We start from the raw sequence: 24,511 nt of genomic DNA on the forward strand, positions 1-24,511 counted from the left end.
ATACAGTGCTTCATTTTCTACTATTCGGGGATTGCGCTTTAAAAATACCCTATTTTGATTCAGGCTCTGTCTAACACGCTCACTCATATCCTCTCACTTAGCTGCATATTTCTCTTAGCGTCTGTCTCATTCCTCCTTCGTGTTGTCTTCACCCTTTGATGTTACTCCTCCTTCCAGTACTTTTCTACTCGCATCTCGCACTCCTGCCTCCATACCACTACTCCTCCCGCCACACTACCTTCTAATGGATTGTGTCCTCCCATGGATTAAGTTTTAACTAGCAAGTAATGTTGTGCAGAATCGCTCTTCTTAATCGAGCGTCTTGGCCCGACAGGATGCCCAAGCAATAGTGTATGGAGGGAGGACCACGTTGCGGCAATGCAAATGTCCTGCACTGGTACACCACTTTGTAGAGCCATGGTGGTTGCCCTCCCCTGGTGTAAGGGGCTCTTAAAAGATCAGGGCATATTTTCCAGCAGTGGAGTAGCACTCCAAAATGCATAAGATAATCCATCTTGACAGTGTTTGCTTAGTCACAGGTTCGCCTAATGTGTGACCAGTATAGCCAATGAACAGCTGGCCATCCTGTCTGATATTTGACATTTTTCAGATTTAATAGCTAAGAGCTCTTTTCGATCACGCTTGTGTAACCTCTCATTATCATTAAGAGGGTGAGGAGGGGGATTGAAAACTGGAAATGTAATCTTTTTTTGGTTAAATGAAATTCAGATACCACCTTGGAAAGAAAGAAGGGACAGACCCTCAAAACTACCTTCTCCTTGGAGAGTAAAGTAAAAGTTGGTTTGCATGATGCTATGAAAAAGATGGTTTTTTCAGGTTCATTACCTGAAAGGACAGGAATGAAGCGGCTCAAAAGGTGCCCCCTTCAGAAATGTAAGTATCAAGTGTAAATCCCAGGACAGAACCAGAAAAGGGACGGGTGGGTGTATGTTGATCATTCCTTTCAGAAATTGAATCACTAGAGGCATCTTAAAATAAGAGTCTTGCTCTGGCCGTGCAATTGAAAATTGATAACGCAACCAAATATCCTTTAATGGTAGCCGCCTGCAACCGTTCTTGGGCTAGGTGCATTAAAAAAGAAAACACTGCAGGTTTTGTGCAAGAGAAAGAGTCAATATCTTTAGCTCTGCACCAGCTGCAAAATGTGTTGCAGCGGTATAGTGCTTTTGATGTTGGTCTAACCCAAAGCAGCACCTCATAACATCTTCTAGCCGAAAGCAACACCTCCATAAAGTCTTTCAGGAGGTCCCATTCTTTATATCTTACCCTCTCAGAAACCAGGGGTGCAGGGTCAGCGCTATGCTTCCATGGTGAAGAAGACAGCCTCCCTCATAGAAAGTGCATGTACAAGACCTGGGTAACACGTCATCCTGGCCAAATCCGGGGCAGTCGGGATCATCCATTTCACAAACTTTCTCAACCTCCTGATAACATGAGGTATGACTGAGACTGCTGGAAACTCATACTGGAGTGGAAATTCCCATTCAACTACAAACACGTCCCCAGCAATCTTCGCTGAATAAATTCCCATGAGCAGAAAAGATCACATTTCCTATTGATAATGGACACAAACCGATCCATTTGAGGGTTTCCTTTTAAAGGCTGAAGATTTCTAGAAGGACTTACTGATCCAATTCCAACTCATGAGAAATCGTACTCCCGCTGTCTAATTCTCTTTGCCTGGCTAGATGAACAGCAGACAGGAGGGAGATCCTGTTTTGTAGCTCCCAAATCCACAGCCAATTTGCCTCCTTGCACAGTGGTAGTGACCATACACCACCGGATTTGTTGAGGTAATGCATGGCCACTGTGTTGTCCATCATTATCAGGACGTGCTTTCCCTGGATGGTAAGCAAAAAGGCCATCAGCGCCAGACTGATCGTTCTCAGCTCTGTCAGGTTTGTGTAGTCTGGATACTGATGGGGACTAAATTCAGCTCCTCACTGGAGTGTTCATGTGTGCTCCCCCTCCTATGAAGGAAGCATCTGTGACTAGTATCTCCGGCGAGGGTTGCCAAAAGGGTTCCCCATATCATCACAATCTCCTTGCAGGCCCACAACAGGGAGGTCCTGTGCTACTTTGCTTGGAACCTGAAGGTCTATCATTCTGCATGAGTACTGTGACCATTGCGTTCAGAGGGCCAATTGAAGGGAGCTTGTCCTCAGATGGGCCTCCGGCACCAGAAAAAGGCAGGATGCCATGAGGGCTAACCTCAAATTCGAATGCCGGTAGATATTGGATGTTTTAAAATTCCATTACCATCGGCAAGATATGATGAGCCCAGGAAGAGTCCAGGACTGCTCCAATGAATTGAAGCTTTTGGGAAGGTGTCACTTGGGACTTCTGGATATTAAGGGAGAACCCCAGTTTGTGGAGGGAGAGGCAGGTGCTGTTGAGAAGTTCCAGCACCTGCTCAGGAAAAGGGTTTTGATCAGCCAGTCATCTAGGTAGAGAAAGATGTGAATCCCTCATTTCCTTAGATTTGCTGCCACCACCGCTGTCAATTTGGTGAAGACCCTCGGGGTGGAGGTGAGCCCGAAACGCAGTACTCGAAATTCATAGTGAGAACTGTTAATGACGAACCTCAGGTCATTCCTGTGTCTGGGATTTATAGACACGTGATAGTAAGCATCCTAAAGATCGAGTGACACCATCCAGTCCTCGAGCTGAATTGCCTGGAAGATCTGCGAAAGAGAGTGACTATCTTGCACTCGTATTTCCTGAGGAATTTGTTAAAGCACCTCAGGTCCAGGATGGGCCGCATTCTTCTGTCTTTTTTGGGGACCAGGAAATAGGTGGAGTACCAATCCTGATTCCATTCCGCTACCAGTGAATTTTCAATGGTGCCTTTCTCCAACAGTGAAAGAATCTCATGTAAGAGGAGCGGATCTGGATCCCCAAGAGTGTTCACTCAGGGGACAGTCTGGAGGCCTATACAGAAATGGGAGACCGTACTCTTGGCCAACTGTTTGTAATGCCCATGCATCTGAAGTAATGCTGTGCTATTCTTCCAGATACTGGGTCAATCTGCCTCCTACTGGGATCTTGTGAGCAAAGTGCCTAGAGAGGTTTTGGGGCTGTGGCTGAGGGCAATGAGGAGGTTGCTGCATAGGTAGTCTTTCTTCCAAGACCTCTTGGGGCACGTGCAAATCTTTGCTCATATCTTTGTACCAACTGACCTCTTTTTAAAGACCACTATGTAGTTGAGGTAGGGGCACAGATCACCCCAGGCAAGTTTCTCTAATGGTAGCTATGGACGAGCAACCAAGGCTCCAAGCTCCCAACAATGGAATGTCCACGCACTATGTTAGGTGATAACAGTCCTTTTATTAAAGGATAAAAAGTCAGGTAGATATACACAAATAACTAACTCAATTTGTACTAGAAATCTAAACGGGTAATTTAACTTAACTTTGTGGTACCACTGTTACCAACTGCTGACAGTTATTAAAAAGCATTTAAATTATTAGGCAAAGGTTAACTTCATAAAACCTTACTGTAGAAAGGTCGGTCATAATTAGAACATAGGCAGAATGCTTGCTTTAGTGTAAAAATGTAATACTGTGCGAGGATACCCCCTCATGGGCAACCTGTAGGAAAAGTTAAGGTGTACTCTTATGTTATATATTCCAGCCCAGTCCAAATATGTTTACTTATAGTCTGTTTCACTTTCTAAAGATCTCACTACCCCAAACTACCTTGGGAGTTACAGGAAAACGGGATCCAAGACGAATCTGGGACCCCTGGATGAATCATGAGTATAGAAGGTGCACTCCCTAGTCACAGTAACTTGGGTTCCTCGGAAGGCAAAATAATTGTCATGATCTCTGCTTCCAAAAGGTCAGGGTTTTCCCAACTCCCTTGGAAGCAGATCCATAACCCAGGTTCCGAGTGCCAACCAGTCCCAATTGGGACCTTTTGGACCCAGTCCTGGCGCCAGTGGCACCAGGCTCATAAATATGCCCAGTCCCAGCGCTGGAAGCGCCGGGCTCATAATGCTTGGGTGGACTTACCTGCAGCAGACCATGCTGCTTACTTGCCTGCCAGTTGAGCCTCTGATCCTCTTCTGTTTGGAACTACTTTTCCTGTTGGGTGGGGCAGGAGCCACTCCCTAGGTTCAGAACACTGGAACTCTTCTGGAAAGCAGGAACTCTTTTCTTACCTAGGCGTGGCTGTGGAAGGAGACACCTAAGCACTACAGGAGGCTATTTAAACCACACCCGATGGATGAATCTTGCTTTGCGTTATTCTGCATCCTCTGCAGCAGAACGCTCATCGTGTCTTCTGCATCTGATCCTGGGCCTAAGGAAAAAGGCTTACCATCCTGAATCCAGTCTTCAGCAACACCTATAAAGACAAGAAAGAACAGGTTAGCATTACGGTCTTCAGTGACAGCTCTTCACTTACCTGGTCCATCGGCTGTCACCAACGCCTCGCGCTGCATTCCGGCATCTGAATGACAAAGGCTTACCAACTCTTCGCACGCTCCGGAGGCCTTCGGCGCGGCATCCCGCATCTGAAAGACAAAACAAAGTGCGTTTAAAGACATTGGGGAACTTTAATACTCACGTGCCATTACTCCTTTCCACATCTAACCCAGTGGGTATTCCGGCACCCTGCAGCCGCTCCGAACTTGTACCTGCAAAATAAAAAGACAGTTAGAGCGCATCGTGAAGCAGGCAACAAGCGCTTACTTACGTGCTTCCAGGCGCTTCTATTCATCACACGGGCTCCATCTTCAACTCACTTCAGCCCGTCATCCGCCATCGCCGGAACCCTGCAAAACAAGAAACATCATTACTAAAGACTTTAAAGACATTAGAATTACTCGAAACTTACCGTTCGTGCAGTAAACGACGGACAGCAGTCCTCTGAAGTCAAGAGGCCTGCTCCCCTTATCCAGTGAAGAAACTGGTTACAGCACCCTGCCCCGAGGCAGATGGAGAGCACCCGGTTCACTTACCTAAGGTGAGAGCGTTAACCTTTGGGGTTCTACAGGAGAAGAGAAAGGGAAGAAGAGAGAGACATTCAATAACCCAGTTCCTTAATCCCATATTTTCTATCTGCAGACATCTTACCCTTCAAGTCAGACATACAGTGCACAGAGGTCCAGCCCAAAGAGCCAGCCGTGTGTTACACATCACCTTTGCAGATACGGTATACGCCCAGTCAAGACAGGCGCCTCTACGGGAATCAGGTGAGCGTTACAATAATGGAGTTTCTCTGTTTCACTCGAGGATAGACCCTCACCCTTCCTTTGGAAGAAGGAGCCACTGGGATGTCAGGAGAAGGGAATCAAGCAGTGTCGGAAAGGCAGGAATGCAGGTATGTTGTGGTAGTCTCTGTTGTGTCCTGGACTCAGGGCACAAGTTCCAGGCACACAGTTGCTGGGGGGGTGGGGGGCGCAGCCGACTCATCATTGCTGCACATGTGGGGCTGGCTAACGAGTACATGCACCAGCCCGTGGGGTGGTGGGGACACCCAACACACAAAGTTGCAGGGGTCTCCCTGTTGGGCCATAAGCACACAGACTGACCAGGGCCTGGGGCCACCAAATGTGATGAGGACAGTGATAACACTACCTCCGTATCGGAGGTTGTAGACCTCTCTAGGGAGCGCTCCCGCTCCGCTGCGTCTGTCCCACACACAACCCATGGCACTTCTTCATCGAAGTCGAAGAAAGCCCTAGCGCCAACGGAGACGCCGAGCCTACCGGCGGCCTCCGCCGACTGTAAGGGTCGTAAACCCTCCCCGCGACCTGCGACTGAGCTGTCCACAGATAAGGGCACTACCACCAAAACAACTGATGACGCGCCTCGTAAGAGAGCACCCGTTGGCGACAAGGCCTCAGCACCTCCTAACATGATGCCAGTTTAACCCTCGGCGGACAGTTTAGTCGTCGAGAGCTTGGCTCGAATAGTCTTCACTGATACTCAGAGAAGGGCAGCGAAGGATTTGCCGAGCCCCGCTCACAAAGCCAGGGAGACGCCGAGACAATCGGAAGGCAGACAGGACCATCCTCCTATGTCGAAGGAAAGACCTAGCCCACGAGAAGGCTTCTCGGAGGGCGAGGGGAGTTTATCCTCGTCGTTGTATGAAAGAGCTAGATGGCTACAGGCTGAAGAGCTTCCCTTTACGCCTCCAGACTGTTCTGGGTTACCCCAATGGACGTTAGAAAGATTCCAATCATGTATGGATAAGCTGGATAGGTTCATGTCCACCCCTGCACATGTAACACCCAAAAGATCAAGAGAGGTACTTCTTGAAGAACCTAGGGCTAAATACCCAAGACTATTTAACCCACTTCAAGAGGGGGTTAATACATATGACCTCACTGAAGAAGACTCTTACTTCCAAGAGGATGAGGAGTTCCTAAATGTTGAAGATCAACAAAACCTAGAAGAAGGTTTTGAGGAAGACCCAGACTTTGGTGGTGGGGGCTTCGAAGAAGACCCAGATGGAGGTGGCTCACAGCCCTGGCAGTCCCCAGGAGCGTCGACAGAACCTGACGTTCTAAACCTGTCCTCTCCTCAAACCACACCAGTCAGAAATCCGTCACCTATAGATGACCAACCTACTTTCAATTTGCTACTATGGAAAGCAGCAGCACATTTTGAGATTGATACAGGGGAAATTACTCCTGAGATAGATGTTGTAGAAAGAAATCATCAAGGAGAAACCACCTACTGACCAGGCCATTCCCCTTCTCGCCTCAGTCAAAAGACGACTTATCCCACTCCGTCCACCCCACCATCCAGAAAGATGAAAAATGGTGTAATGACGTCCAAGCCGCCATGTTTAATAAACTAAATACCCTGCAAACTGAAATTCAGGCACACCAAAAAGCTATGACCCTCCTAATCGCCAACCAGAATACTAACACCAACAAAGAGACCAAAGCCCACTCCTGTCCGCCTTTCGACTTCAAAGACATCACTGAATCTGAGGTCATCACGCTCTTAAAAACCATCAAACCATCTAACTGTAAAGGCGACGTATGCCCTGCACAGCTAGTCAAAGACTGCGGTCCTATCCTGGCCCCCTTCCTCACAGCTTTCATAAATGCATCCTTTCAGTCTGGCCATGTTCCAACTGACCTTAAGGAAGCCTGGGTCCGTCCGCTCCTCAAAAAGCCCTCACTTGACCCATCAGTACCAGGGAAGTACAGACCCATCACTACTGTCCCCTTTCTACTGAAAATTTTGAACAAAGCGGCCTACCATCAAGTCCCAAAAAAAATTCCTCGAAGAGCACCGCCTTCTCGGCCTTCGGCAGTCTGGTTTCAGACCTCGTCATGGGACGGAAACAGCCCTACTTGACCTGAAAAATCAAATGGATGACATTCGTGACGCAGGCACACCAGCGCTCCTGCTCCTCCTCGATCTATCAGCAGCATTCGACCTCGTTGATCACAACACACTCTGCCACCATCTCTCTATAGCAGCCAACTTCTCCCCAAAAGCATGCGCATGGATCACCTCATTCCTACAGGAAAGGGCCATGAAAGTCTTCTCGGACTCAGCATGCGCATTTCCTAGTCACATCAAATGTGGGGTGCTCCAGGGCTCCTGAATAGCACCCACCCTCTACAACCTGTTCACACGTCCTCTCTTCAATCTCCTCGATTCTATGGGCATCTCATACACGAATTATGCGGATGACACCCAAGTACTCATCCCGCTTACAGGTGACTATGAGCTGGACAAGAACACCCTCAACTCCATCTACGCCACCAAATTGCTTTTTCTCAATAGCGAGAAGACCGAGATTTTACTTATTGGGTCACCAACCATTCTAGGCAACCTTGACAAACAATACACCTCTTTTACCATCGACAACATACCGATTGCGGTATCCCAAACAGTCAAGACTCTAGGAGTCTACCTCGACTCTAATCTCACCATGGACAGGCATGTTAATGCCATAGCCTCCTCATCAGCATACTACTCCAAACTCATCTACGCAGCAAGACACTTCCTATCCTCACAAAATGGCCTCACTATTGCTAGGGCCATCATAGGATCCAGGTTGGACTGCTGCAACGCACTCCTTGGTGGGACCTCTGGAAAAAACATCGCTAAACTCCAGCTTGCCCAGAACAACGCCCTCAGGGCCGCCACAGGTTTTTCCAGGAAAGACCACATTTCTGACCTTAGGAGGCAGGTCCACTGGCTGCCCATTAGGCAGAGGATCATCTTTAAAATCCTCTCCCTCACCCATAAATGCCTCCATAACCTTGCTCCCCCCTACCTTGCCCAGAGAATTTCACGACCCACCTCGGCCAGGCCCACCAGATCTGCCTACACCAACCTGATTTCTACCCCCAAGACTTGTAGAGTACGTGCGGGCGGTTCGAGCTTCTCAGCCCTAGCAGCCTCACATTGGAACGCCCTACCTTCGCTCCTCAGGGGGATTGACTCTCACCTAGCCTTCCGCAAAGCCTTAAAAACTAGGCTGTTTGTCTAAACCTACCTGCCTTTATATCTACAGGCATACGAACGTCATTTGTAACTATGCTCCGCTCCTCTCTCTGTAACTAAGTACCTTATGTTTCCTATGTTTCCTATGTTTACATAATCTTGCTGCTTACGCCTTCATGTAATAGCGCCTCGATGTCTATGGGCTGCAGTGCGCTCTACAAATGTAAATAAATAAAATAAAAAGTTATCAACACCTACATTGGTTAGAGGAGTCAACCCTAGAATTGAGAAACTGTTTAGTCCCTCACCCTCTGACCCATTATACATTAAGGGTCATTCAATACCTGATTCCTTGGTAGTAACAACCACAAGGAAAAGGGCAGGGGTTCCGGTATCTACTAGCAAAGCACCCCCGAGCAAAGAAGGAAAGAAGCTTTACGCCCTGGGAAAGTGGATTACAGCCTCGGCAGCTTTTTCCACCAGAATTGTCAATAACAATACCTTACTGGCAAGCTATGCTGATGCCCAATGGGGAAAGTTACGCCAAGACCTCGAAGAAGTCCCTGAGCCCCTACGAACTCGCTTGTTAGTCACTGTAGGTACCATGGTCAACCAAAGCATCATCAAAAACACACTAGATGCTGCAGAGACGGCGGGCCGATCTTTAGTTCAAGGGATACTTCTCAAGCGTCACGTCTGGCTCTGGAACTCAGGCTTTAAACCAGAGACCCATTCGTCACTCATCAATAAACCAATCGAGGATTCCAACCTCTTTGGTAAAGCGGTGGATGATGCGCTAGAGACTGCTAAGAAGGATTTCGATACCCTCAAAACTCTAGACCAGATCTCAAGGCGTCCAAATAAGGGAGGTTACCAACGACAGCAACAGCAACAATAATACTCCTCAGCAGGCAACTGGTCCTCTACTCAAGGAACCAGCGGACAATACGCTCAGAGAGGACAACGTCGTGGCAAGGGAAGAGGTCTGGCCCCATTCGTAGAGGTTCCCCGGCTACCAACACCAAATGACCCGAAGGTTCGGGTCCCCTCCCATACGTCACCAGTCGGGGGCCGGTTGACATCTTTTCTACCAGCATGGGAGGGTATAACAACAGACCGCTGGGTATTGTCAACTCTAGACCACCGGTACTGCATAGAATTCAGTTGGTCACCTACATACAGACCCCTCCACCCCCCAAGGGGAAGACACCTATCACCAGAGCAACTCGACGTCCTTCTTCAAGAAGTCCAACTGCTACTAGAAAAAGGAGCAATAGAGGTCCTGCCTCTATCACAGGTAACAGAGGGTATTTATTCAGTGTACTTCCTTGTACCCAAAAAGGACCTAACCATGCGCCCTGTACTAGATCTGCGCCCAGCGAACAAATTTGTCAAACCTCAAAAATTTCGCATGGTGACCCTACAGGAGGTAATCCCCCTGCTTTCACAGGGAGATTACATGACAACACTGGACATGAAGGATGCATACTTTCATATTTTAATGTTGCCAGCGCACAGAAAATACCTCAGGTTCATGATAGAGGACAAACACTACCAGTTCAAAGCGCTACCCTTCGACATAGCGTCAGCGCCGAGGGTATTCACAAAAGTACTGGCAGTGGCAGCGGCCCACCTGCGCAGGTTGTCCATCCCAGTTTACCCTTACCTCGACAATTGGCTCATAACCGGGGATTCTTACGAGACATGCTTCTCAAATACACAAAAGACTGTAGACCTTTTGTTTCAACTGGGCTTCTCCATCAACGAGAGGTCCAGCATAGACCCCAGCCAGGTCAAGCAATTCCTAGGGGCTCTATTTCGAACAAAGGACGGCCTCGTCTTCCCCTCCAACGAGAGGGTCCAAAATATGCTGTTTCAGATCCCTCAATATGTAGCCGGTCGAGAAGTGACGGTACGCAAGGCAATGCGTTTGCTAGGAATGATGGTGTCATGTATATATTTGGTACCTCACGCAAGACTGCGCATGCGCCCAATGCAAGAGTGGCTCAACAGCCAGTGGTGTCAGGCCAGCGGACAATGGGACGATCTAGTGGTGGTCTTGCAGGCCTTGGTTCTCTCGCTGCGGTGGTGGTCGAAGGAAAATCTTGTAATAGGGAAACCATTCGCCACTCTAACCACAGACGCATCCCTCACAGGATGGGGGGGCTCACCTATCCCATCAGACTGCACACAGAGTCTGGACTCCGAGTGTGGCGGCCAAACACATACATTTGCTGGAACTACTGGCGGTCTTCAAGGCACTAAAGGCTGTCCAGGCTCACCTTCAAGGGAAGACAGTGCTAGTCCTCACGGACAGCACCACAGCCATGTACTACCTAAACAAACAAGGGGGCACTCACTCTCCAGGACTGTCCAAGCTGTCTCAGAACATCTGTAAGTGGGTGCTCAAACACATGTTCCTGTTATCACAACATGTACCTGGGGAACTCAATCTGTTGGCAGACGAACTCAGCAGAGACTTCCCTCTGCCCGCAGAGTACGAATGCCGATTACGAGAAGACATCGTAATGGGGCTTCCCAGAAATAGATCTGTTTGCAACTCTGGAGAACTCCCAATGCCAAGATTACGCCTCCAGGGTACCCCCAGAACCGCTCCAAGGAGAACGGTCTCTGGATAACATGGTCAGGGAAATTTGTTTACGCTTTTTCCCCCCCCGACTCCCCTTCTCAACAAAATAGTGCACAAGATGCATCAGGAACCAGTTACCATGATACTAGTGGCCCCTATGTTGGCCCAACAACCCTGGTTCGCTCACCTAATGGAAATGTCACTGTCTCCACCAGTGAAAGTACCCTGCCCGTACAACATGCTGTCACAGGACAGGGGCAAAACTCTGCACCCATGACCACAGACCCTGAATTTAGCAGCCTGGCTCCTGACGTCATAGAATTTGGACATTTGCAGCTCCCTCAAAGATGCATGGACATCCTTAGAGAAGCAAGGAAACCGAACACTTGTTACTGCTACTCCAGCAAGTGGAAACGGTTCATCATACGGTGTAGAGGAAAGAGCATCAGCCCCGTTGACTGCTCTCCCACACAGATTGTTCTTTACCTGACTCACTTATTAGACTCCGGGTTAGTCTTTAATTCTATTAAAGTTCATCTAGCTGCACTTTCCGCCTACACCACATCTCAACATAAGGTCTCATGGTGGAAAGTTCCAGTTATTAAAGCCTTCATGGAGGTAGAAAAGAGGATCCACCCTCCTGTATCTAACCCATCTCTCGGATGGGACCTAAACGTGGTACTAACCAGGCTCATGGGCTCCCCCTTCGAACCCATGCACAAAGCAACACTTAAGAACCTCACTCTTAAAACCACTTTCTTAATAGCTATCACCTCCATTAGGAGAGTAAGTGAACTACAAGCGCTCTCTATACTAGACCCGTTTGTAACAGTTCACAAGGATAAGGTGGTTCTACGCACACATCCTAGGTTTGCACCAAAATTAATTTCGAAATTCCATGTCAACCAGTCTATAGAACTACCAACATTCTTTCAAAACCCATCAAACTTGGGAGAAAAAAGCCTGCACACACTTGATGTGCGCAGAGTGGCCATGTTTTATATGGAAGGAACTAGACCACTGAGAAAGACTAACCAGTTCTTTGTCTCAGTGGCGGCAGGAAGAGAAGGAGATGCAGTTTCAAAATCCACTATATCTAGATGGATTGTCCAATGCATCACTCTCTGTTACACTCTTGCCAAGAGAGAACTACCCTTCAAGCCAAGAGCACATTCTACTTGGGGCACTGGGGCTTCATAGCATTCATTGCAAATGTCCCTCTGGAGTCCATTTGCAAAGCGGCAACCTGGAGTTCTGTACACACCTTTACAAAACACTACTGTCTAGATGCCCATTCTAGATCTGATTCCCAGGTGGGACAAGCAGTATTAAGAAATGTTTTCTCTACTGTTCCTTCTCACAACCCACCTCCAACCCTGGGTACTGCTCGCTAGTCTATGCACAGCATGTGATTCTAAGCAGATTAACAAACATCAGAAGACATGCATTACTTACCGTAAAAGCATTTCTGATGGTTGTATCTGCTTAGATTCACATGCGCCCACCCTTCCTCCCCGCTCGGATGGAAGGAACATAGACATCTTATTACTTTCTATCTCTTATGTACTCACTCACGCCTAGAAGGCTCCCTCAGGGCGAGGAAAAAATACAAACAGAGGGACCTAGACGCATGAGGGATGTTGGGTACACTGCACGTCACTATAGAGATAGTATTACAGACACGCCTATGTCGACGTAATGCAATACTCCGCAGTGACCACTGGATGTCGGACTATGCACAGCATGTGAATCTAAGCAGATACAACCATCAGAAATGCTTATACAGTAAGTAATGCATGTCCCATTTCCTCCGCAGGAGCTCTTCCAAAGCAACCAGCATGCCTTTGAGTGTTATATGAAATTTCTCAACCAGACCATCTCGGGGTGGTAGGATGTAGAGAACTTGTAAATTATATCACACTTCTTCCACGCTGCTTGCATGTAACTAGACATGAAGTTGGATCCCCTGTCGGACACTACCTCTTTGGGGAAACCCACTCTGGTAAGCCCAAGTAACTCCCTTGACAGTTATGGTCCGAAGGGGTACAGCCTCAGGGTACCTGGTGGCATATTCAACCAGTACCAGGATGAACCTGTGTCCACCTTATGTACGAGGGTTTAAGAGACCGACAATGTCAATGCATATCCTCTCAGATGGTGTGCCAACCACTGGAAAAGGTTGCAGTGGGGCAAGGGCAGTGCCTCCAGTCTTGCCAGCCAACTGATAAATGGGGCATGTCTTGTAGTGGGCTTTCACTTCTACTCCCATCTTGGGCCAGTAAAAGTTTGCTGAGAGCCTTTGCTTGGTGGTCTTAGTGCCAAGATGAACTGCCAAGGGCATCTCATGTGCAAGCTGCAGAAACAAGGGCCTGTAGACCTTGGGTACAACTAACCTTTTAACTGAACCAGGTACTGGCTCAGTGGGTTCACTACAAAGTAGCTCACCTTCCCAATACATCTTAAAAGAACTAGGCACTTCACCCTACTCCTGGGCCTGTCGTCCCAGACCCTCCAGATAGTGGCACTCTCTTTGACCATTACAAAAATCCCCCCTGGAGGGCCTACCTTCAGCCAACAGGCATTGAAGGTCAGGGTGATCCTCTGGGTTCAGTTCCTCTCCATGTGGAGGTTCTTCTTGCTCTTCTCCCTTAGGAGTTGACTCTAGGATCACCACTGGGTCCAATCCCTCGTGGACTTGATCCAGAGTGGGCCCTCCTGAAACAGCAGGTAGATAAGGGGCCCCATTCACAGATGCGGCATTCTTGCTCTTCCTTCTTGCATTGGGTTTCCCCTTTGGCTTGGGTAACTGACCATCAGCCAGACCCTGTTTGGTCTGGGACCTAGTGACTGCAGCAGCAGCAGCAAGGGGTGGCCCATCAGAAACCAACCCCAACTCAGCTAGGTCATCTGGATGGTGATTAAGGCTACAGGGGCAGATTTAGGAGGCCCACCAGCTAACCTGTCTGTGGCAGACAATGCTGGAGACCGGAATGCAGCAAACTTAAACAAATCCTTAATTAGGAATCGGGTGGCAGGACACAACTTTACAAACTTAACAAGTCCTTAGTCAGGCAAGTTGTTCCTTCTTGGTGAATAAGGATGGATTATTCCTCCTGGTTGAAGTTGAATAAAACTCGTAATTGGCTCAGGGATAACATCTTTCCTCCTCTGCAACCTGTGTCTCCTGCAAGAATCAGAGACAGAAAACCCTTTCGCAAAAGTTTGGTGCGGTTTTATAGGGAAGGTGCTGGTTTTTGACCAATCACGGTCGATTACACTAGGGGGTTGAAATAACAAAGCCCCGCACCCTTTCTGATCCCAGGATTCCCATGGCCGCAATAGTCCACCACTGCTGCCCCAGGGATGACGGGAGGCTAACTCCCCACGGTGTCGCCTCCATCCGGGGACACAACAGTGCGCGCCGCAAACACGGTAGGTGCTCCTCGCCTTACCCGCATGCTGCAGCCCCAAGTAAATTCTGTCTCTGTCTGCAAGCTTCCTTCCTTGCTTACAACAAGGAAAAGTGCAAGTCTGGCTTTAGTGGGTCAGCAGTCCTTAAACGTTGACATGCTGGTAACTGTGGCTCTCCAGGAGGTAGGCAGCTGTTATCACTGTGTCGCTCCCGTGGCCTCGCAGCTCTGCTCTGGAACTGGTAGTCCGCACCATCCCGTCGCCGCGCCGACCGGGTGTTGGCACATATCGCTGTAGTGGTACTCTGTCACACTCTACCTGTGTGATTGAAGGAAGAGTAGTACCGAAAGGACCACCTAATCCGGTTTTGTGTAGGTGGATGATGATGTGGTTGACGGATGGCTGCCCCTAAAGATTTTGCTTCAGCCTTGGAAGCCTTCTGTTTTTTCAGGCTGTAGTCCGCCTTGTGCCCAAATAAATTGGACCCATCAAAGGGCGCATCCAGGATCCTTGATTGAACATTGGGGGTGAAACTAGAATTTCACAGCCATGCAAAGCGCCTGATAACCGCGCTAGATCCCATGCATCTGCCAACACAGTCTGGTGCATCTAACCTTGATAGTAGGGATTGATATGAGGCCTCCTTCCGGTCATTAATATAATTATCAAATCCTTCTCTCATTTCTCCTTCTGGAATATTATCATCTGCATTTGCAATCGCATTCCATAATGTGCAGCTATATTTTGCAAGCCCACTTGATGCGTTGGAGGACTTTCACTCTATACTTCCTGCTGAACACCCCTTTTTGCAAGGGAGTCCTAACGCTTTTCCTCTCTATCTGGAGGTATGGTAAAATAAGCTGCGGCTTTGGATGTCAAAGTTGCAGCCTGTACAACTAGGCTTTCCGGTGTAGGGTGCATAGATAAGCAATCAGGGTCAACTGAAGAAGGTTTTTATTTTTTACCCGACTCCTTATTTGGAGCAGGAGTGTTCTGTTTTTTTTCCAGAGTTCCAGGAGTGGATTCTTAAATGCTGTATGGAAGGGTAGCACAGGATCCTTCGCAGGCTCCCTTAGGAGGGCCATTTCCCATGGGTCCTCTGTTTGAACACCTTGACCCATGTTCATTACGATTGCTCCCCCTTGAGGTGATTTTCTCAGTGGCCATTACTTCCACAAGATGGGGAGGAGGGGGTGAGCTCTGACTGTTTAAGTGCCTTTGTTTCCCCCCAAGGAGAAGATGACTTTAAGAGTAGGACTGTCCTTTGATTCTAAGCTTGTTTCAGACTTTCATCATCAGCTACTGCGTTTCTCGGGTGAGGTACATTAGGAAATCTCTGTGTGGGTAATGCTGGTGGTTGTTTTGGCAGGGCTGTGACTAGATGGATCATTCTCTGCCTCTCAAAATGATAGTATCTTGCTGGGGAAGGATCTGCCTGATCTCAAGGCTCATTTTACCATATGACTGGCTGCCACAAATGTCCTGCAGAACAGGGTCCCTGTCTTGGATATATGTAGACTAAGGTCCTGTTGTCTCCGGGTGCGTCTCAATGTACGCTTTAACTCTGACATGGGTTGCTTTCTTTGCGATTACTGCGGTGGTGAGCTGGCTCAATATAAAAGCCAATAAATATACAATGTCAAGCAGCTATGTGGGCTGCATGTTTCCAAACTTTACTACCTGGATTGCCTAGGTCATGCGGCCCTCCAGATTATTCTAGTCTAGGTGGTGTCTTTTTGCTCTTCTATAGCAGTGCGTAAATCTGGAGGAGTTGGGAGTGTTTCAAAGATGAGAAGTCTGTGGAAGGTAGGAATCCATAATAAGAACAAAATACTTGACTCTCTGTAATAGTCTTTCTGATGAATTCCTCATCGCCCTCACAACCTGCCCCGCATTTCGGATAGGTGTCATGGGGCACAACTAATCTATAAATACAGACCCCAACGTAATTTCTGGTATGAGGCGCGAATCCGTGCTGGGTGAAGCTGTCCTGCCGCTACTGGTGGTGAAACGTTTTCAAGGACAGCTGGCACTGGAGATAGAATGTCAAAGATGAAGAATCTGTAGGAGGAACATCCAACAGAAATAACATACTGAGAGGCAAGTTAATTGCAGATAGGGCTACCCAATATAGGAATGTAATAGCAGAGCAGTTGGTGGAACCAAGTGTGCACAAGCCAACACGCTTGATATAAGCGTGTTGGCTTGTGCACACTTTTCAAGGTATTTTTAACAATACCTTGAAAAACATGAAATTCAGTAACATCTGACATTGCTGGCAACTCTGTGTCTATGTACTGCTGACTGCAGTACTGGTGCATAGAGATTTGGGCCAGAGGGGGTGGGGGTGCCATGTGGCCCCTTGGTGGTTGGATCTTAAACGTCAAACCTACACTGTCTCTGAGGTGGAATTGAGAGATGAGGAGTATCTCCGCTCCATCAGAAACATTACTCTGTAAATTATTTGATTTTACTGACAACCTTTCATTTAGTAACATTCTTTTAAGGGCTGGTTTGCAGTGGCATTTGTAGGGGCCATTAATAACCACCGGACTTAACGGCATTGCTTAATGGCCATAGATTTATAGGATTTCAATTTATGATTCTGAGCTGTATCAGGATATGAACAGACATTGACATCCTTGCCTTTGGATGTTGCCGGGGTGTCCCCTACTAAGCTGGCATGCCATGTTCTTTAAATTGTTTACTCAGCGAAACTCTGTAACACCCGGTTTCATTATGGCTCCCAGCACAGTGAAAACAGAAGTCTCCAAAAAAGATTCTGTCCACAGTTTGACCAAGCTTTCAGGATAGCTCTCGCCACAAATATAGTTCCACCTTAAAATAACTAAAGCACAGTAAATCAACTCAAGTATACAGTCAACAGATATTGAAAGCCTTAAACGCAAGAAATGTTTTGTATACAAACTATTAGAAACGTATGCTAAAGTACTTTACACTCTGATCACTTGTATGCTTACGTTAGGAAATCGTAAAAAAACATTAAATGCATCTTTGAGCTCAAATACAAGTTTCAGACAAAACGACCCCACATTCACAAAATTCACAAAATAAAATAAAGCCATGTTAACGCTTGGATACACCAAAGCAGAGTTTGACTTTTGATTATTCACAGTCCATGAACATTTCTGCTGTTGAATTTATCGGTTCTGTAGGCATTTGAAAGAGATGTTAATAGAAATGCGACTGCAGTTGAAGAAGCTGTGAGTACACGTGCCTCTGAATAAAATAGTGGAAGACTTTGGGGCCAGCTCGACCCCAGTCTCCTTCCAAATAGTCAGGCCATATGCTGTTAGTGCAGGCGTGTACTTCGGAACCAAACTCTACTGGTTGAATTAATACCCCAACCTTCAATAAATACAAATACCCTTCAGTTTTTGGCTGATTTCTGAACTATAGCAACAGCAGCCCCTGATGTAATTTTCAGGCTGCAACCTTTTCATAAGAATCCTTCTAACGACTTTTATCAAACCCTGCCTCTGTAACCCTACAGAAGTAGTTGACGGGATAGGCGGTCATGGAATATCAAGGACACAGAACCCGTCCCAGCTTCTGAGCAGCCTGCAGGCTACACTGAGGCCACAGCATGCTTTTCTGTTTCTCCTTTACAATGAAATGCCTTAATTTTCACCAGGTCTTGTGGATCTTGGTGAGCCTGCACTGTGGCTCGGAGCAATTCTCTCTGAGGGTCTATTATGCTCTTCCCTCAATTCACGATTCTGAAGACTTACTTCATTTCCACCTATTAATATTTTAATACAAATTTACAAGCAGCAGAAGTGTACCATTAAACAACTGGCAACACCTCATAGCAAAGGTCCTATTTAGTTCTTTACAGTATTACGTAATGCCTATGTAGAAAGGGGAGGGTAAAATTCCGACTGGCGATTCAACCAGTCATCCAATGTACCCGTAAAACACTTTCAGACCCTTAATAGAATCCCAGATCCAGCAATGCATTGTTGCTGAGCTAATATGCTGTAATTGTCAGAGGTATGTTTCAGGTCATCCGGGTACCGAGCTGCACCATTCATTTACCTGCATAATTGCTCTAACTTAGTCTGTGCTCCAAATACCAGACTTCCATTTCCTTCCTCTGCAGTTCTCTGCCACTGCCCCCTCAGTGCCCCCTGTACTTTAGCCCGGCCTCCTTCGCTTGTGTAGCTCTGCACATCCTTTTGTTTTACTTTATCTCACTTCCAATAGGAAATCAGGATGTGCTTTGTGAACTTTACATTTGAGCAGTTGACTTTCCCAGTTTTCTTCGTATATGAAATACCTTTGTTGGAACATATCCATGTCTGAGTTGTTATAAATGTGATATAGTCCTCTGAGATCGCCTTCACCTATTGCTGGATTTTCATTTGCGCCTGATATGGTCATTTGTTAGCTCTTCTTCTGAGTTTAGGTATCTGGGGAATTATTTTTATTGCAGGTAAGAAACGTCCTTTCTCTAAGATCTTTACTTTGATATTCGCTGCTGTCTTGTGCTGTAGTCACACCTGATTGAATCCTTGAATTCTGTGTTTTACTGTTATCCTAAATCTGCGCTTCTGCCTCTTTATTAGGGCAATGATCCTTTTGAGAACTCATCTGTAAAGAACATATTGAGACAATAATGTAATATTTTTTCTTAATAATTACTTAGATTCCAATGAATTTTTGGGCCTTGTTTTACCCAAAACGCACAACCAACCAAGCACAAGAATTGGTCAGCATGCTAGAGAAGATCTGTGGTCCCATTGGAATGCGGGTGAGCCAGCCAGCTTGGGTGGAGCTGAAGGATGACCGTATTGAGACCTACGTACGAAACATCAAATCTTTGCTGGGCTCAGAGGTAATTGTATTTCCTGCTTTGTGAACTGATGTGGTACTAGTCCTGTATTGTCTGTGCCTAGCATAGAGTGGTTTGCCGTTCCTTGTTTTTACAGGATGTCATGAGTCCTGTTTCATCTATGCTCTGCTCATAAGTACATTGGTTCTGTGCCTCATGGGTATTTGTGCTGGGTGCACTCTCAGTGCTGTTCTTGAATGTTTTGTTTTCTTTAGCTTTCATTAGCAAGTCAAGGTCTTGCAAGTTCAGAGGTTTTGATATACTTGTATTGTACATTGAGTGCCAACGTTTTTTCTTACCAATCCATTTCACCATTGATATGAAAGCCCCTCCTTTTATATATGTGCTGATCCAGTCCATAGTAAATTTGTAGTTATTGTGACGAATCGCCGTATTCAGTCACTTCTCCTGCAGTACCCTCCCTAGGATGCAGGACCTCACCATGAGAGACTCCCCCATTCGGGACAAGGACTCCCGTTTCCAAGAGGAACTCCCTAAGTTACTCACCCACAACCCACCTTGAACAACTTCCATCTAAAGTCACGAAGAACCGATTAATGTATGTTACTGTGGTGCAGAAACATTAAAATCATGTGTAAAGGAACCTAGTACAATACTGTGAAGATTGTCTGAGTCGTGCATAGTACTTGGGCAACAGAAAGAAAGGACTTGGACGCTTCCGCCATGGGAATGTCCAGCTAAGCGTCATTAAAGGAGAAGGAGTAATGCGCTCAGAGGAAGAGCACGGGAGATTCGAATCAGCTGTGTGTGGAACACTGAACCAGACAGGGATGCTTAGCTTGCAAACGAGGAAACAAGCCGGCGAGTGAGGACAACACAAAGAAAGCATGAAGACAGAAGATCTGAGGGAAGGAAACCCCAGACCGCCTACCAAGATTGAAAGTAGTGATGTGACCTCAAGTCAGTGGACTGTTCAGCCCAAGTATGACACAGAGGCCACAGAACCATTCCCGACACAGAGCCAATGCAGAGAACGAGAGAGCAGTTGAGAGGCAAGAAGCCAACCAGACAAACGGAAGGAAGCATCCCGTCCCGATCGCTGGCCTGGTGACGCTATCTGAGAGGAAACGTGGAAGGTGTGAGATTCTGCGCGGATAACGAGCATAGTAATCGTACTTGTCGCAGTGCGGAATGCAACCCATTTATATGGGCACATTAATAAGAAAGAAAACTGTGGAGAAAGAAGAGAATCATTACTGATACCCTCCTACTCGTCCCTGTAAAACTAAACCAGTGGAAACAGAAGAAAATCATTACTGGAACATTCATGCTCATACCACTGAAACCAACACAGTGAATATGAGAGCGAATCATTTTGGGAATGTGTATACTAGTCTCAGTGACTATCAAGTGAAAGAGCGGAGCAAGCTTTTATTTGAGAATCCTTGTGACTTGTCCAGCCAGGAGAAACAGTGTACATTATCTATAGAAGAAGCACCAAGTGTACTAAATAAAGAGCAAGCAAAGAATAACCTTGGAAGGGGAAAGCAAGGTGTCAGGGACACGAGAGAAACCCAAGAGCCTCATTTCTGAACTGGTCAAAATAGTTGACGTGAATTATCTACGATTAAGTCACTAAAGTGACTGTGCTGAAAAACAAACCACAGGAGAAGGGAGTCATTCTCTGGTGCCCAAGTGGTTTTGATAGTGGTAGGGACAGAATGGTTTAGCTTTAGACAGAGGAAAGACCTTCCTTTTGGACTCACTGACGAATGAGGAGCACCTTAGTTAATTTGTTATGTAGGGAAGACCCATGACTTTGGGATAGTTAGGAGTTTTCTTCTCTTCATTTTATAATAAAAGTCCAGAAATGGAAGAAACCCTTCTGTCCTTCTGATCTGCCACAGAATGTGGATTTCTAATGGACTTTTTCCTCCCGTGGATTGTTCCAGCACAGCTGCTCTTCTGAAACCTTTCTGCCACCAGGAAGCGCAGCTCTGGGTCTGTGCCGCATGATGCCTCTACGCCCACTGCGCCGGACATGACATGAGGCCAGTACATATACAGGCGCTGCTCCCCCTGACCGTAGTTCCTTTTTTCCCGCGCACTCTGCTCACATTAGGAGCACTGCTCTTTTGAGTCTTGAACTTCTTGTTCTTATTCGATGACATTCTGAATCCAACAGTGTCCTTGGGATTCAAGCCCTGCGTCGACTGCGGTCACCAAATGTCTGTTTTGGACCCATACTGCATCTGCCTTTACAGTGAAGGCCACACTATGAAGTACTGCACTTTCATGTCAATCAGTGCATCCGTAGGTGCTAAGAGAAAGTGATGTGAAGCTGTGTTGGTATGGGCCTTTAATCACCTTAACCAAAACAGTCCCACCACTTAAGAAGCAAGTACACGGTTGTACATAAAGCAACTTTATTGTGGAAAAGCTCCAGGGAGCGGTAAGATGGTGTTGCAGGACCAAACTAACCTAAGTCTCAACAATAAAACATCAGTGACGTCTAGGTCAGGGAACATAGCTCGCCTGTGGGGGCAGGGGGCTTTGTTTTTGGCTTTGGCTTTGTTTCGGCACTCCGGGAAGCCCCTTTTCAGCAAACCATGGATCCTATCCATAGTCTCCACAGGCGTCAGTCTTCCTCTTCCTTTGCTTCTACCGTCCTCCTTCGTCAGGTCGGTTCCCCGGCTGTTATACGGGAGGTCCTTTTGCTCTTGGAGATGCAGGCGATAGAACCGGGTCTTGTAGACGGGGGCTCCGGGTAGTATTCCAGGATTTTTGCAGTACCCAAAAAAAAACAGGCTGGCCTAAGGGTTTTCCTGGACCTGTCATTTCTAAATCTGAACTTGGTCCCTCGTGTCTCACAAAGTTAATGAGCGCAGTTGCGGGCCTTCTCCGCTTGGAGGGCCATCATCTATACCCTTATCTGGACGACTGACTGGTGAGGGCGGAATCACCCAAAGGCAGATCTCCTTCATCAGCAGGGGTTCCCCCTCAACCAGAAGAAGTCAGAGTTGTACCTCTCTCAGGAACTGGTCTTCCTAGGGGTGAGTTGGAACACTACAGTTCAGCGGGTGTTTCCTATGCCAGAGAGGCCTCTGTCCCTGCACAAGGCGGTGGGGCACTTTCTGGCCAAAATGACGACCTCGCCATCGTGGTTCCAGCACATTCTGGGCCTGATGGCCTCCTGCGTGCTTACTGTACAGCACGCTGCCTCAAGATGAAGCGCCTCCAGCTACACCTGGTGGCCAATTGAATTTAGGAGACAGGGGGTCTCAGTCGGACAGGACCCTAATACCACCGCTCCTACTGCCTCATCTTCGCTGGTGGCTGATGGTTGTCAATGTTTCAGTGGGAGCCCGAACAGAACCTACCCTGGTGGTGATGACGGACTGCTACCTTTCAGGCTGTGGGGCTACTCTGGAGGGCTACGCGATTAATAGAGTATGGTCCAGGACGGAAGCCCTCCTGCATATCAATCTGCTCAAGCTCAGGGCAGTGGGCCTGGCCCTCAAGGCTTTTGTCCCTCATCAAGGACAAGTCGGTTCTGGTCGGTACGGACAATTCTACTACGATGATTTACCTGAACAAGCAGGGCGGCACCCATTTTCCCCCCTCCTCTGCATGGAGGCAGTATCGATCTGGGAATGGCCCTGATGGAGGCAGCTTGGATTTCTGCAGTCCACCTCCCAGGGGACAGCAATGCAGAAGCGGACCATCTGAGCCGCATGGCCTTCAACACCTACAAGTGGGAGTTGGACATTGACTCCTTGTTGCCCCTGTTCCAACATTGGGGGTTCGCAGACCTAGCTTTGTTAACATCCCCTCTGAATTCCATTTGCCCCCAGTTTGCTTCACGAGCAGGACGGGGTAAGGGATCTCTTGGAGATTCCTTCCAGATCAGTTGGCACGGCCGCAGGTGTTATGCGTTCCCGCCCACCACTCTGCTCCAACTGACCCTCTGCAAGTTTCAGGCTTTGGTGGGTTGCAGCCTCATCCCGATTGCCCCCCACTGGCCTTCAAGACCCTGGTTTTCGGATCTGCGGCAGTTGTGCTTTCAGAGTCCCGTCCATCTTCCAATTCCCAGCAGGCGATTCCTAACGCAGCAGGACGGGGCGGTGGAAATTCCAGACACGGCCAAGCTGGCGGTCTGGGTCTTGACCAGCTGAGACTACAGCATGCTCCATTTTTAGATGACAACTGGGACATCATTCAGCCGGCCAGGAGAGCCTAGACTCGGTCCCAGCTATAAGAGTAAATATACTAGGTTCTCCAGCATGGGGTCTGGCATGGACTCACATGCTCATGAATATTCCCCGTCGTCAGGCTGGGAATCCTCGGTAAAGAAAAAATCAGTATCAGTTTCGTTTCTGATCTGTCTTTCGTAGTAGTACCCAATCACTGATCTCTGCGTCATACTGCCCCCAGCCAATGACTGCCCTCTCCCTAAGCCCCGCCTCTGGCAGCCATCTTCAGATTTTTAGCGCACGCTCAAGTGTTGGGAGTCCTCGTGCTTCGCTCTCGAGCTTTTGCTGCGTCTTCGCACTTTTTCAAAGAGAATTTCTCATTTTTCGGTCAAATAGAGCCTCAAGCTCCACGGTCTCTACATCCGATTAACGGGGATCCGTGTCGGTTTTTTCTACGCCCCTCAAGGGTGAAGATTTTGTCGAGTTACGCTTCGTGGAGGATTCCAGAAGTTTCTGCGGCCTACCCGAGCATGGCCCAGGAGAAAGGAAGCTCGACGCCCGGAAAGCTGTTCAGGGTCTGCCCTGGATGCCAGCTACAGAATGTGTTAAAGGAGAACGAGCATTCGAAATGTCTCTACTGCCTTCATGAGGACAAAACGCACGTGGAGAAGGACTGTGCGTTTTGCAGGAACATGTCGGAACGGACCATCAGGGACCGACACCTTCGTCTTTCCAACTGGCTGGAAGGAAGGAGTCTGTCAGGTGAGAAGAAGATGAAGAAGTCAGAGCGGTCTTCTAAGTCCTGTGAGGGCGCCCCGGCGACCGGGGCCCAACAGAAGGCAAAGCACTGCGAGTCCGCGGGCACTGGGAGCGCCTAACAGTCGGGCTCTTCGGCTGCCAGGCAGGGCGCGCCTTCCCCGGCACCATCAACCACGAGCCAACGCTCTGGTTCGGGGAGGAGGAAATCTGAGAACCTGAGTAAGCCTCTGGAGAGGCCCCGGTCGATCTCGAAGGATTCGGCCGAGGGGGAGCGAGGCGGTGACCCTCCCCCCAATTTGAA

General features: G+C 47.9%; 1 protein-coding gene across 1 annotated transcript in view; it reads left to right on the top strand.

The window, feature by feature from the left end:
* PIWIL2 (piwi like RNA-mediated gene silencing 2) overlaps window positions 1-24,511 on the top strand; it is a 2,524,398-nt gene that overhangs the window by 1,643,720 nt on the left and 856,167 nt on the right. Inside the window, exon 16 of the mRNA XM_069617761.1 lies at window positions 19,112-19,300. Coding sequence (XP_069473862.1) covers window positions 19,112-19,300 — 189 coding nt within the window. The remainder of the gene's footprint in view (window positions 1-19,111; window positions 19,301-24,511) is intronic.

This window comes from Ambystoma mexicanum, chromosome 10, assembly GCF_040938575.1.
Source record: "Ambystoma mexicanum isolate Mex_15411 chromosome 10, UKY_AmexF1_1, whole genome shotgun sequence".
Taxonomy (NCBI): Eukaryota; Metazoa; Chordata; class Amphibia; order Caudata; family Ambystomatidae; genus Ambystoma; species Ambystoma mexicanum.